Genomic DNA, 12,276 nt, shown 5'->3' with positions numbered 1-12,276 from the left:
AACTATTCAATTCTGCCATTACGGCACACGAGCAGCCACAGGTAGTACGTAAAGGAGTATGGCTACGTTCCAATAAAAACGCATTTAAGGACACTGAAAACTGAATTTCATATAATTTTCATGTGTCTGGAGATATTAGTCTTATTTTCTTCAACCACTTAAAAACGTGAAAACCATTCTAAAGCTTGTGGGCTATACAAAAACAAGCAATGAACCACTCAGACTATAAGCACTGAGAATGAGGAAAATTCTAGGCGGAAAATTAGGAAAATAGCTAGGTAGGACTCTCTGGGATGCTGAATTGAATGAAGACATATCTCAGCATCACTCACCAGAGGAATATCCACTCCCCAGAGCTCACCACCCAATTTACAGTTAATCTGAAGTAAAATTTTCTGGGCCACACTCTGAAGCCTGGTGGGCTGGCCAATGGTTCGGACATTGATGACCTGTAATAGAGGGGAAAGCGGACACTATCAACCTTTCAAACAATGTAAACAATTCTAGAGCAAGTACTACATTTGTTTAAGAAACTCCGGCTGGCAGATAATGCACTGGGTACTAACAGTTCTAATTCTAGAGTTTCTGGTCAGGCATGTTGTGTGTGTGTGCACACACACGACACAAATCAAAACCAAAAAACAACAAGCCAACAAAAACTTTCAAAAAGATCTCATGCAGATTAAAAAAAAAATTAACCTCCGTAGGAAAACCAGCTTTCTCCTTTCAAAGGAAAGCCTATACTCTCAGAACCCAGTCATGTGAAACCACCTGGCGACTCACCCATGAACAAGCAAAAGTGCTCATTTGGGAACATGAAAGCAGCGTTTACAAAGAACATCTGCTATTAGCCAGGTTACTGTAACAGGAAAGTTTCACCAGATGGGTCTACATATGCTGGCTTCTAATAGTTACTTTAGTCCCTCTTTTCCAAGCCTCAAGGGAGGCTAGAGTTTCCCTCTGTGCCTCCTGCCCAGTTTCCACTCACTTGCGAGGGCACGGGAGTCTGCACACAGCACAGCTTTTTAATGGCCCTGTAGAGATCGTCACGTGTGCCCATGATGATGCAAACAACCATCTGTATCTTCCCCTTGAGGAGATAAAGTATATATAAGTCAGGCTTTGGAACTCTGAGCGGACCTTGATGGGGCTCCAGTCAGGGGCAGTTCAAGAGTCTGCAAAGCCACAGGACCTTTAGGGTAAAGAGAGGACTGAACCAAAGATGGTGGACATTCCAACAGAGAAAAAGGTCCTTGAACCTGAGTGAGTATTTGCTGGGTTCCAGGCTTCTTCGCTTAGCTACATAACATGTTAGCGTAAGTTACCTAGAGCTGGTCCTGACTACCTGATTAATTTATTAGGACACTTAAGATCCCTGGAAAAGAACCAGGCTTAAAAATATGCAAGGGTTTCTTATTAGTTGATGCTTTCAATGCACTATAATGTTTTTTGCCGCTCTCTTTAGTAAACTAAGCACCTTATTACATTCATGCCATAGAACTTTAACTAGGAAACATGGGATACAATACCAGAAGAAAGGATTCAGAGCCAAATGCAGAGGAAATGAAGCTACTGTCAAATCCATAAGTAGATCTTCCTAACTTTTCGATTAGGAGAGAGAATGATATTGCCAGAAGAATATCTTATATCAGCATCTTTTACCTCTCACTGCTTAAGAGATCTGACATTAAGAACAGAGGATCCTTCAAAATCTGAATAAAGTAAAGTAGCACACAAGTGAAATGAAGTTGCCAACGCTTTATGACAGAAACAGAAATCAACAGTATACTATTCCAAATCAAGATTAATTTTAAATGAAGACTTCTCAGAGGATACATGTTCCAGCAATCAGATCAAAGAACTTCCGAAGCCACGCAGAACATGGGCTGCATGCTGGGAGCCTGTGGGCTGGATCTAGGAAACAGATGTGGTTTTTTAGTCCCTATAATGATTCACAAGTCTTTTTAAAATTACCATTTAAACATAGGTAGGTGTACACATATGCAAATCTAGACTTTTGGCTTCTATTGAAAAATAAACAAACTAAAAATCAATTTGACAATGCTGGGCTGTTATCTGCAGTCATGGGGTTTACTCTCTTTAGTTCCCTAGAGTCCCCTCCTGGCCCACTTCACTCCCACAGACATCTGAGTTTATGACCCTGAAACAAAGAGAATAATAAAACAGAATGCCCTAGAGATGGCAGAGAGACAGCAAGACCAACAGGAGTCAACATTATGAATGACACTCATATCCATGCTACATGAAGACTGTTGGCAGTGCACTCTCATACATAAAAGAGGCCAAGTCGTGAGATGGGGGAGCTGAGGTGCTCAGCTGGGTTTTTCTTTTGAAAGCAGGGCAGAATTTATCAATGATCAGGCCCGGGGGAGGCCATGGCAGAGTAAGAAGGCATGGGAAGTCAGGAAGAAAATACAAAGAAAGAGAGAACATGAGTGTGCTGCTACAGATGACACACCCAGAGCGGTGGATGAACAGAGAAAAAAGTCATGACTGACTAGTATTCTAGTCAATACTAGAATATCAATTCTAGTATTGATCTCACAAGAACTGACTCTTCAATTCAAGGACTAGTTATTTCCAAAAACTTTTGGTCTGCTTTTTTTCCCTCCTTAATCTTCTTCCTCTGTTTTATGTACGAACAGATAAGAACTGCAGGCCTGAACTACTGAGTTGTGAACACTATGACCTGCTCAGCTCCAGTAGTCCCGTTCGGCTATCTGGACCAAGCTGATGGGCCCACTGCCAAGTTCATCACTGGAGCAATGTGAATCTTGAATCAAACCAGACTGTGACAGCTCAGTACTGAATCGTGCAAGATGGCACCTGGCCCAGGAAATTGCTTTCTGAGCACAACATGTTCTATATAGATAAAAAATTGAAGTTAAGTCAGCTATTATCTCAGCCAATTACGTGAGGAACAGAACGCTGGAGTGAGTGAGAGTGCCAACAAAGGAGGAGAGAAGCGAAACCAACCAAAGGGCATAACGACTACTTTGTTAATTCAGTATTTCACGTGCACATGAGTAAGATACAGATTCCTGGATATCATCAACAGCAGATCAATAACCAAGATAATTTAAAATCAAGTATTCAAGGGCTTCCCCGGTGGCGCAGTGGTTGACAGTCCGCCTGCCGATGCAGAAGACATGGGTTCGTGCCCCGGTCTGGGAGGGTCCCACGTGCCGCGGAGCGGCTGGGCCCGTGAGCCATGGCCGCTGAGCCTGCGCGTCCGGAGCCTGTGTTCCGCAACAGGAGAGGCCACAATGGTGAGAGGCCCACGTACGGCCAAAAAAAAAAAAAAAAAAATCAAGTATTCAACTATTTCAGAATGGACATCCTAAAAATTTACTCAAATTAATTTATTACCTCAGCTCCCAGCATGGATTGAATGGTTCTGACATAGGTCTCTATGCGATCATCCTTCAGTTCCACCCAGGCTGGCGGGCTCATGCGTATGCCAATGGGGCCAGCTACCTTCTCTAACATCTTCACCAGTTCTCGGGCTTGATCCATTGCTCTCTTTGGGTAAAACAGCGCCCAGAAATGCATGGGGACCTAGGAGCAACAACAAGTTATTTTTAGTACTTCCCACAACTTCCCCAACACCCCAACTTCATATCAGGAGATGTTATTCTAAAGAACAAATTGCTTTTCACTCTCTCTGCTTGAGTCCTGTCTTATCTAATGCTGATTACTAATGCAGATGTGTGTGATAAGTAAATTGTGGCACAGTCTCACAATGGAATATTACACAGCAATGAGAATCGAAGATCTGTAACTATACCTAACAGTATGGAGAAACTTACCAAACAAGGCTGAAGAAATGAAGCCAGACATGACAGAATATATACAGTATGGTTTCATGTATATATTAAGTACAAACACAGCTGAAAAAAATCAATGCTGTTAGAGGTCAGAATAGTGGTCATTCTTGGGTTGGGTAAGGGTGCCAGATAGGTAGTAATTAGGAGCATGGGGGTGGGGCTTCTGAGGCACTGGTAAAGTTCTGTTTCTTAACCCTCGGTGTTGATTACACAGATTTAACTTGTGAAAATTCATCAAGTTATATACATAAGTGTACTTTTTCTTTAAATATATTTCAAAAATAAAGTTTTAGAAACAAATGTGTGTACTTTATGCACGGCCATAGAGACCAGGTGAGCCAAAAACATTTAAAAGTAATTATATACTGGGCTTCCCTGGTGGCGCAGTGGTTGAGAGTCTGCCTGCCGATGCAGGGGACACGGGTTCGTGCCCCGGTACGGGAGGATCCCACATGCCGCGGAGCAGCTGGACCCGTGAGCCATGGCCTCTGAGCCTGCACGTCCGGAGCCTGTGCTCCGCAGCGGGAGAGGCCATGGCAGTGAGAGGCCCGCATACCTCAAAGAAAAAAAAAAAATACCATTTTGTTCTTTGGTTGCCTTGGTGGGAAACTGTTTTAATTTTATTTCTTTCATGGAAAACCTAGGGAAAAAGAGGAAGGAAAGAGAAAAGAAGAAGGAAGAACAAAGAGAGTGGGTAATAGGCTGGCACTGAATGAATTACCACGGCAGTTTATTTCCTTGTCCTAAGTCTGTGGTCAAGCAAAGGGGTTCCCTCTACCAACTCATCAACTCGCTCTTGTTCAAAGGACCTCTGTTTTGTAAATAATTCAGGATGGGAATTCAGTTGGTACTTCCTCTCAAAAAGAGGACACTAAATGATTCCTGCTTCCTAATTTCCACACTTCTAGGAATACTGGAACTCTCTTTACCACCTCACAAGTCACTTACAGTTAAGATGGAAAGGTCTCTGGTTACTTCCTTAATCCAGTTTAGTTCCTGAGATGTGATAAATGACGTATTCCTTAAGTTAATTCTTTCCATTGGCAGAACACGTCCTTCAATCTAAACAGAAAATAAAGTGCCTATGACATGAACCATCTGTAAACACTATTTAGGAAAACCCTGATACTGTTCTGGGGCCTGGTCAACTCTACCATATAGACCTGTCCCTGTCATAACTTCTGAAAATGGTAGAAAAATGCAACTGTTAGCAGTTAAGAGTCCACGTCAATACAACTCTGGACACACATACAGGTGAATTTTGATAGGCGCTGCTCTTTAATTATTGAAGCTTCCAACATGGTCCACAAGAAAGGAATCAGAAAACACTGTCTCTTTAGAACCAGGGAATTCATGTAAAATGCCTATAAATACAAGGTGAACAGGAAAATAATCTTTAAGAATATTTTAAGGGAAAAATTTCAGTAGAAAATTAGAGAATATTTCTTAATAAGGCTGAACATAAACTACTATTATACTTTATACAAAAGAAAAGCAGGAAAAAAAGCATAAATATAATGAAAGACCAAATTAAAGTTAATAATAATGAATCAATTAGATCTAAATATCCAAAAGTAAGAAGATAACTAAGTTGATGACATATCAATATGATGGATATTTGCAATTATTAAAAGAACTTTCTAAGTGCATTTAATATAATCCTGTTTCTGCAAAAAATAAATAGTAATCTATGCATTATAAAAACTGAATGAGTCCACATTTAGTAATGACTATCTCTGGGGGAATATGTAATTATGTAGGATTTTTACTTTTTATGAGCTCTACTCCTTGCTTTCTTAAAAATGTAACAAAATACTTATTTTACCTATAATCAAAAAAAATTTTAATGATTTTCTTAATATTATAAAAGTTTAACACAAAGAATAACAATACCTGTATTAGCAAGAATGTTCACCTTTGCTTATGAAAGTAAAAAACTGAACCTTTCTACGAGGCAGTTGGTAATATGTAATAAAAAGTACTAAAAACATAAATGTCCTCTGACCTAACAATTACACTTCCATAAATCTGACTATGAAAATAAACATCATGTGCAAAGATTTAGTTATAAGGATGTTCACAGATTCACTATTTATAACAGGAAAATACTAAATTCAATTTGAATGTAAAAGAATAGGAAATTACTAATAAAATGAATATCTGTTAGCCATTAAAATATTTAGAAAAATATTAAATGACATGGAAAAAAGTTCTAAATAAACTGAGTAAAAAAAAAAAAGAAAAGGAAACCATCTGAAAACATGCTGCATGTGATTGTGTGCATACACATACACACAGACAAAAAACACTGAAGGATATATACCAAAATGTTAACAGTGTTTATTCTGATACAGCATGATTATGGATAAACTTTTCTCTTCTCTGGCTTAAGTTTTCTGCCTCTTCAAATAATATTTAATAACATGAACACATGTTCAAGATATAATAATAAATGAAAAAGAAGATGCAAAACCATATAGTTATAAGCACAATTTTTTAAGAAAAGATTCATCCTCACAGAAAACAAAATATATTGAAAATAATATCATCTTTTATCATCTTTTATGTGTCTAAAATAAATCACTAAGATATTATCTTTGGGTGATGAAACTACTGATGTTTTTATTTCCTTCTTTACATTTTCTACACAGTACCCACATATTTTTTATTGACTTTCCATTACTTTTATTTAAAAAAGAAAAAAGTAAAAAGAAACAGTTTTTAACAAGGAGTCAATTCAGAGTGCAAGAGAACTAGAGAAAAGATAAAATTAATTATTTTGGTATAACCTAGAAAGAAAATTAAAAGTAATAAAAGCTAATATTTACTGAGCACTTGCTAGTGTCAGATAGTATGCTGAAGATTTTACCATTTAGTTCCTTTAACTCAATCATTATCTTTATTTCACAGATAAAGAAAATAAGAGATACTAAGCAATTTGTTCCAAGTAACTTAGATGGCAAGTGGTAGAACTGAGATTCAAAGCCAAGGACTTCACCACCACCTCATGCTGCCTCTGCACTATGGCTCACGCTGCACAAAATACAACAGAATGGACTCAGGCAAATTGCAGGCAGAAAGGGCCATGCGAAAATTAAAATGTTCAAGTCTGAGACTTTATGCCTACGGAAAGAATGAGAGTAGTATATTCAAAGAAACGCAAGTTAATTACTGGGAAAGATAAAGAAAAACGTAGGGGGAAAAATGGAAAAAGACATAGAGAACTTTAAGAATAATTTGGTTTGGAAAACTAAAAATGAGGTAAATTTTAAGTCAATATTCCTTTTGCTCGACTGGAAATTAACAGCTCAGATCCTGGGAAATACAAAAGAAAATCTGTAAGAGATACTAGCAAATTAAGGCAAGGAAATTCAAGTATTATGACTAGGACCAAAAAAGAAAAGTGTAATTATAAAGCAAAAACTGCAAAATAAAGACAAGATAGGAAGTTATCACCTAGTCTCACAAAGCTCTAAAATCTTTGGTTAATGCTGTTTCCTACCATCGTATTTTCTGGTTTACCTTATGTACATCCTTCTGCAGACAGAGTCCCCAACGTGTCAGTTCACTGTTGGCTGTCTCATTTTTTGAAATTCTCTGTAGCAAGCATTTCAAAGCATTATGGTGCTGTTTGGGGCTCAGGTTGATCTGCTGGGTCAAATCCTAAATAGAATCAAAATGGAGATACTAAGTTATTACCTTCTCCAGTATGAGGTTAAATAAACCCTAATGTATAACAAATTTCCATAGAAAACCTCCTTCCCATTGAAATCTATAGAAATTTAAAAATATCTCCAAGGACTTTAATAAATATCTCATGAATGTGAATGAAGTATGAGGTTAAAATGTTAACCACTGGGGTTTTTTATTGAAATACAGTTGATTTATAATGTGTTCATTTCTGCTGTACGGCAAAGTGATTCAGTTATACATATACATACATACTTAAAAGTAAGTATTTAAAATTGTCACTGTTTTTTTCTTATGACATCTAAATCTTATTCTTTTTCTCAAAGCCATGTAAGGGGGCTTGATTACATCTATTTAATATCTGGGGGCGGGGGGGAATGCCCTATGCCAGGCATGCAGGCCAACATAATGGAATGGAAAAACACATCCAGTCTTATACTTTATGTCACATGATACTAGCCACTTAATGTCACCAATAAGACACTTGTTAGATCCAGTGTGTGGCCCATAATAGGTGTTTTCTAAATATTTATTCTTGAATGAATATCTAATAGGTGTGCATGAAGATTCTGAATCACAAAGTGAGTTCTTTCTTCATTCTTCTGGGACTAATGAACTGTGCAGCTGTTGCTCCCTGTGTGGCAGTCATTAGGGCATTGAGTCTATGGGGCTATACAGGTAGCCCCATAGATTATAAAATCATTACGTTACTGAGAGCTGTAAGGAAGGAGCCTTGACCTACATACTAAAAGCAGAAGTATCAGAAGGTAAACATGAAAGACGTCTCTTACAGAAATTCATTTTAGCTCTTTGTGATGTTACTAAAAACAATACGTGGCATCTGAGACAGGGCCGGTGTTCCAAAACTAGGACAGACAAGGACTGAGAGAGAGGCAGCAGAGCAGTGTGAGGGTGGAAAGCCCCAAGCAGACAGTGTGGAGGTGAAGCCCTTGGGGTCTAGACCCACACTGCTGCAGACATCTCTGCCTCCCAGCTATTTCCTACAAGACTGTGCCCAACATGAGACTTCCAGGACACCCCGAGCCCCACAGTGTAAACTTCTATCCTTTAATTTCATCCTCTCACTTGTTGACTTTTTGCTACATTATCTCCTCCTCCCTTCAAATAAACTGAAGGCTTACAGAAATGTTAAAAAAAATTCAGTGCTCTCAAAGAACCTCATTTATGGTCATATGACCAGCTTACAGTCATCCATCTGATTGGCGAGGGTGATGCCAGAACTATTTGTTTCCTTTTACTTTATAATCCAGTCGTTCTACTATTGTAACAACATTCCAAAGAAAGTTCGGATTGGCTTTTTCACAGTGTGTGGGAAGGGACACAGATTATGCTTTATATAGAGGAAAAATGAACCTGCCCAGGTGACGTGCAAACCTGGCCCAGCTCTAGCTATATCTGCTATCAAAAAGGTCTTCGGTTCAAAGCAGGCACTTCTCACCTTCATGGCTCTAAAGTCCTTCTTCATCTTCTCAGGGATTCCAGTCATGAAGGAAAGCTCAGGCAGCAGCAGGATTTCGCCTTTTAGCAGCTTTGAGGAGAGAACAGAGGGAAAGCAAGGCAGTAAAAGAGAATCTTCTTCCCCTGACCAGTACAAGAGCTCCCAGGTCCAGAGCTGGTCTTGCAGGTGTACCACTGGCACACTAAGGAACACAAAACCCCAGAGAAGAGGGCAGGAAACACTACAAGTGTTTTACCCTTTTCTCCCTCAAATCATGATAGCCTGTTGTATTAGGTAAAGAGAAAAATATTCAAATTGTCAAAAGGAGAGAAAAAACTAGAAAAACTAAAAGTGTTCCACTTCGGCCTCCAGATAAGCTGAGACAATACCTCCTATCAAGCTGGTGCCTCTGTCTCATCTTAACCTATTGATCTTCATTCTCTACTCTGAAGACAGAGGCACTTTTCCCTGGCTCCCAGTTCTATTAAAATGCCTGTAACTTCCCTAATGGACCCAGTGTTTTCATCTTCTTTAGCACTAAACTCTCCTTATTCCTTAACCTAACTCGCTCTATGGATGTTTAGTTCCTCACTAAGGAGACTGCAAAAGCAACTCTGGCTAGAGGAGACAGACAAAACCCTACACAGCTTTCCCCAACCACACTGTAATCATAGCTCCACTGTAATCATAGGTCCCATGGCTCCCAGGGCTGATGGGTGGAGAACTTAGATGGAAGCATAGGCCTGACACCCTGAACCCCACCTCCAACTCACCATCCCTTGGCTATTCTGTCGCTCACTGGGCCTGTGGATCAGCAGTGGCTGGTCCTTTTCCTTTATTGTGATCCCATAGTTTTTGCTAGAGCCGAACAGAGGCAGGGGAAAAAGTCAGAAGCAGCATCACCACTCTTACGGCATCACAGTCAAAGTGTTAACCAGGACTGAGGTACACAATCTGCATTATACCCTTGTCAAGGATCCATCAGAAACTCACCATAGCATACACATAACTGGAAAAAGCAGGCTCAAGTTAACATTGCAATTAAATAGAGGGGAAATAGGATAACAGTCCAGGAAAGAATTTGTTTAAAAACTGTATCAGGTTCAAGGACTTAGGTAACTAGAAAGGCAAAATGATAGTCAAATGATTAATGACTTGAATTTAATCTCTCCAAACAGACTTGTAACCAAAACAGCAAAGGAAACACAATTCGAAGCCCTGAGATTAACTTATGAAATAACTTCCAAAAAGTACTGAAAGAAGTAAAACTGTAAGGGTAGCAAATTCAGGTCAAATCCCACAAATGAGCTCATCAATCTTGGGTGCATTACCAATCCAATTATTTTTGGAGTGTCCTGCTGTGTGCCACTCCTCCTACAGAACAGGAGACTACAGCCCCAACCCACAGGCCCAAGCCCAGTCTCTTCCCTCTACCTGTAGTATTCCAAGAATGTAATCTCCTTCCCATCAGACATCGTGAAGCTATCTTTTGGAGTCTTATTCCAATCCACATCATCAACACGATAGGTACGATTGTTGTATCGGGTTATGACAATACTGCCAACCAGAAGCTTAGTGCACTCGTCCTGGAAGTCTTCTTTGTGCTCTTGGTACATGGCATGCCTTTGGAAAGAGACAAAAGACCTTTGGATCATATGCAGTATACACAGAGCAGCATGAAAGGCACAGGGGATGCAAATAAGTACTTTAGAGTTACAATCGCAACTATATAGCACCGAAAGTTTCCAGCTGTCTCTTTTAAGAGATAGGACCCTCATCTCTTTCCTTTTTAACATTACCCAAAAAAGTGAAAGGATAGGGCTTCCCTGGTGGCGCAGTGATTGAGAGGCCGCCTGCTGATGCAGGGGACACGGGTTCGTGCCCCGGTCCGGGAAGATCCCACATGCAGCAGAGCGGCTGGGCCCGTGAGCCATGGCCGCTGAGCCTGCGCGTCCAGAGCCTGTGCTCCGCAACGGGAGAGGCCACAACAGTGAGAGGTCCGTGTACCGCAAAAAAAAAAAAAAAAAAAGTGAAAGGATAAAAATGAAATTAAAAACAGCAACTATAAATTGACAAAATTCACTGTATTCCTTAAAATAAGGTACACTGATCATCAAAATAATTTGTATCATTATTAGGAGATAGTCTACAGAAGAACAATAAAACATTCTTTAAACTATATTTGCCCTTTCTAGCTGAAGGAAGAAATTACAACTACCTATCAGAAGACACCACTGGTGAAGATGCTAAATATGAAGAGATGAAAAGACTCACCACAGACAAATGTACTCTCGAGCCAACCTCTATAACAGTGCCATGAACAAGGTAACAACAGAAACTCACAGAAAGCATGTCTGAGCATGCACAGGAAGTCAAGGAAAGTTTACAGAGGCAGGTGATACTTGAAGGAGCAACCTGCCAGGCAGAGACGCCACGGCAGCCGGTAAGTAACACCCTAGGCAGAAGTATAGGTATGCAGGGGACAATCAGGGATCTGGGACTGGGGCGAGCAAGGAGGTGAAAAAGGGTCAGAAGATGGTCAGTGTAGGCTGAAGACAGACAGGGACCAGATATGAATTCCTTTGTGGGTCAGAGCATGGACTCTTCTATGGGCCAGTGTCAACTACGGTACATTCCTCAGGAACACTGGTCCCTTGAGAGGTCCTGAGGGGGGGTGAAAAAGGTTCTACAATCAAAAAAGTTGAGTCCATTCTGCATAATATAATCCCTTCTTAGAGGTTCACAACATACATTACCACATCAGGCTGATAAAAAAGAGAAACATATTTAGTTTCATTTACCTACAAATTTATTGAACCACAGACTCTTCCTTCCCTTTTCCCTCACTGAACATCTATTACCATTGTAGGCAATTAGTATCCTGCAGAACTTGCTGCAGTAAGTGATGAAAAACCATCAGAAACTTGAAACAGTTCAACACTGACTACAGACCCTGGAGCCAAAGCCTAGGTTCAAATCTTGGCTCTGCCACTTAGCAGCACGTGAGACCCTGAGCAAGTTACTTAACCTCCTTGTGCCTCAGTTTCCTTGTGTGAAAGTGGAGTCAGAAAAAACCACCTAACTCACAGTGTTGCTGAGAGAACTCCATGACTTTATACATATAAAGCACTTAGAACATAAAGCTGTTTTGAAATAAGGTTAGAGATTTTATCTCAGATAGTTTCATGAATTATTGCTTCCTATTTGCACAGTTTTAGTCATCAATACATTTTGTGCTTGTCTAACTCACTACTGTCTATTAAATGCATGCAACATTGT

The 12,276-nt window shown here is 39.9% G+C and overlaps 1 protein-coding gene across 1 annotated transcript in view; it reads right to left on the bottom strand.

The window, feature by feature from the left end:
- The window catches only part of PIWIL2 (piwi like RNA-mediated gene silencing 2), an 88,649-nt gene that overhangs the window by 29,962 nt on the left and 46,411 nt on the right, over positions 1-12,276 (bottom strand). The window contains exons 11-18 of the mRNA XM_060013563.1: positions 10,432-10,620; positions 9,771-9,855; positions 8,998-9,087; positions 7,371-7,511; positions 4,797-4,910; positions 3,391-3,579; positions 989-1,090; positions 333-449 (exon numbers count right to left, since the gene is read on the bottom strand). Coding sequence (XP_059869546.1) covers positions 333-449; positions 989-1,090; positions 3,391-3,579; positions 4,797-4,910; positions 7,371-7,511; positions 8,998-9,087; positions 9,771-9,855; positions 10,432-10,620 — 1,027 coding nt within the window. The remainder of the gene's footprint in view (positions 1-332; positions 450-988; positions 1,091-3,390; positions 3,580-4,796; positions 4,911-7,370; positions 7,512-8,997; positions 9,088-9,770; positions 9,856-10,431; positions 10,621-12,276) is intronic.

The sequence above is a fragment of the Delphinus delphis genome, chromosome 6 (assembly GCF_949987515.2).
Source record: "Delphinus delphis chromosome 6, mDelDel1.2, whole genome shotgun sequence".
Taxonomy (NCBI): domain Eukaryota; kingdom Metazoa; phylum Chordata; class Mammalia; order Artiodactyla; family Delphinidae; genus Delphinus; species Delphinus delphis.
Note: the sequence above shows the minus strand (reverse complement) of the source record. Positions and strands in the feature narration are given on the sequence as shown.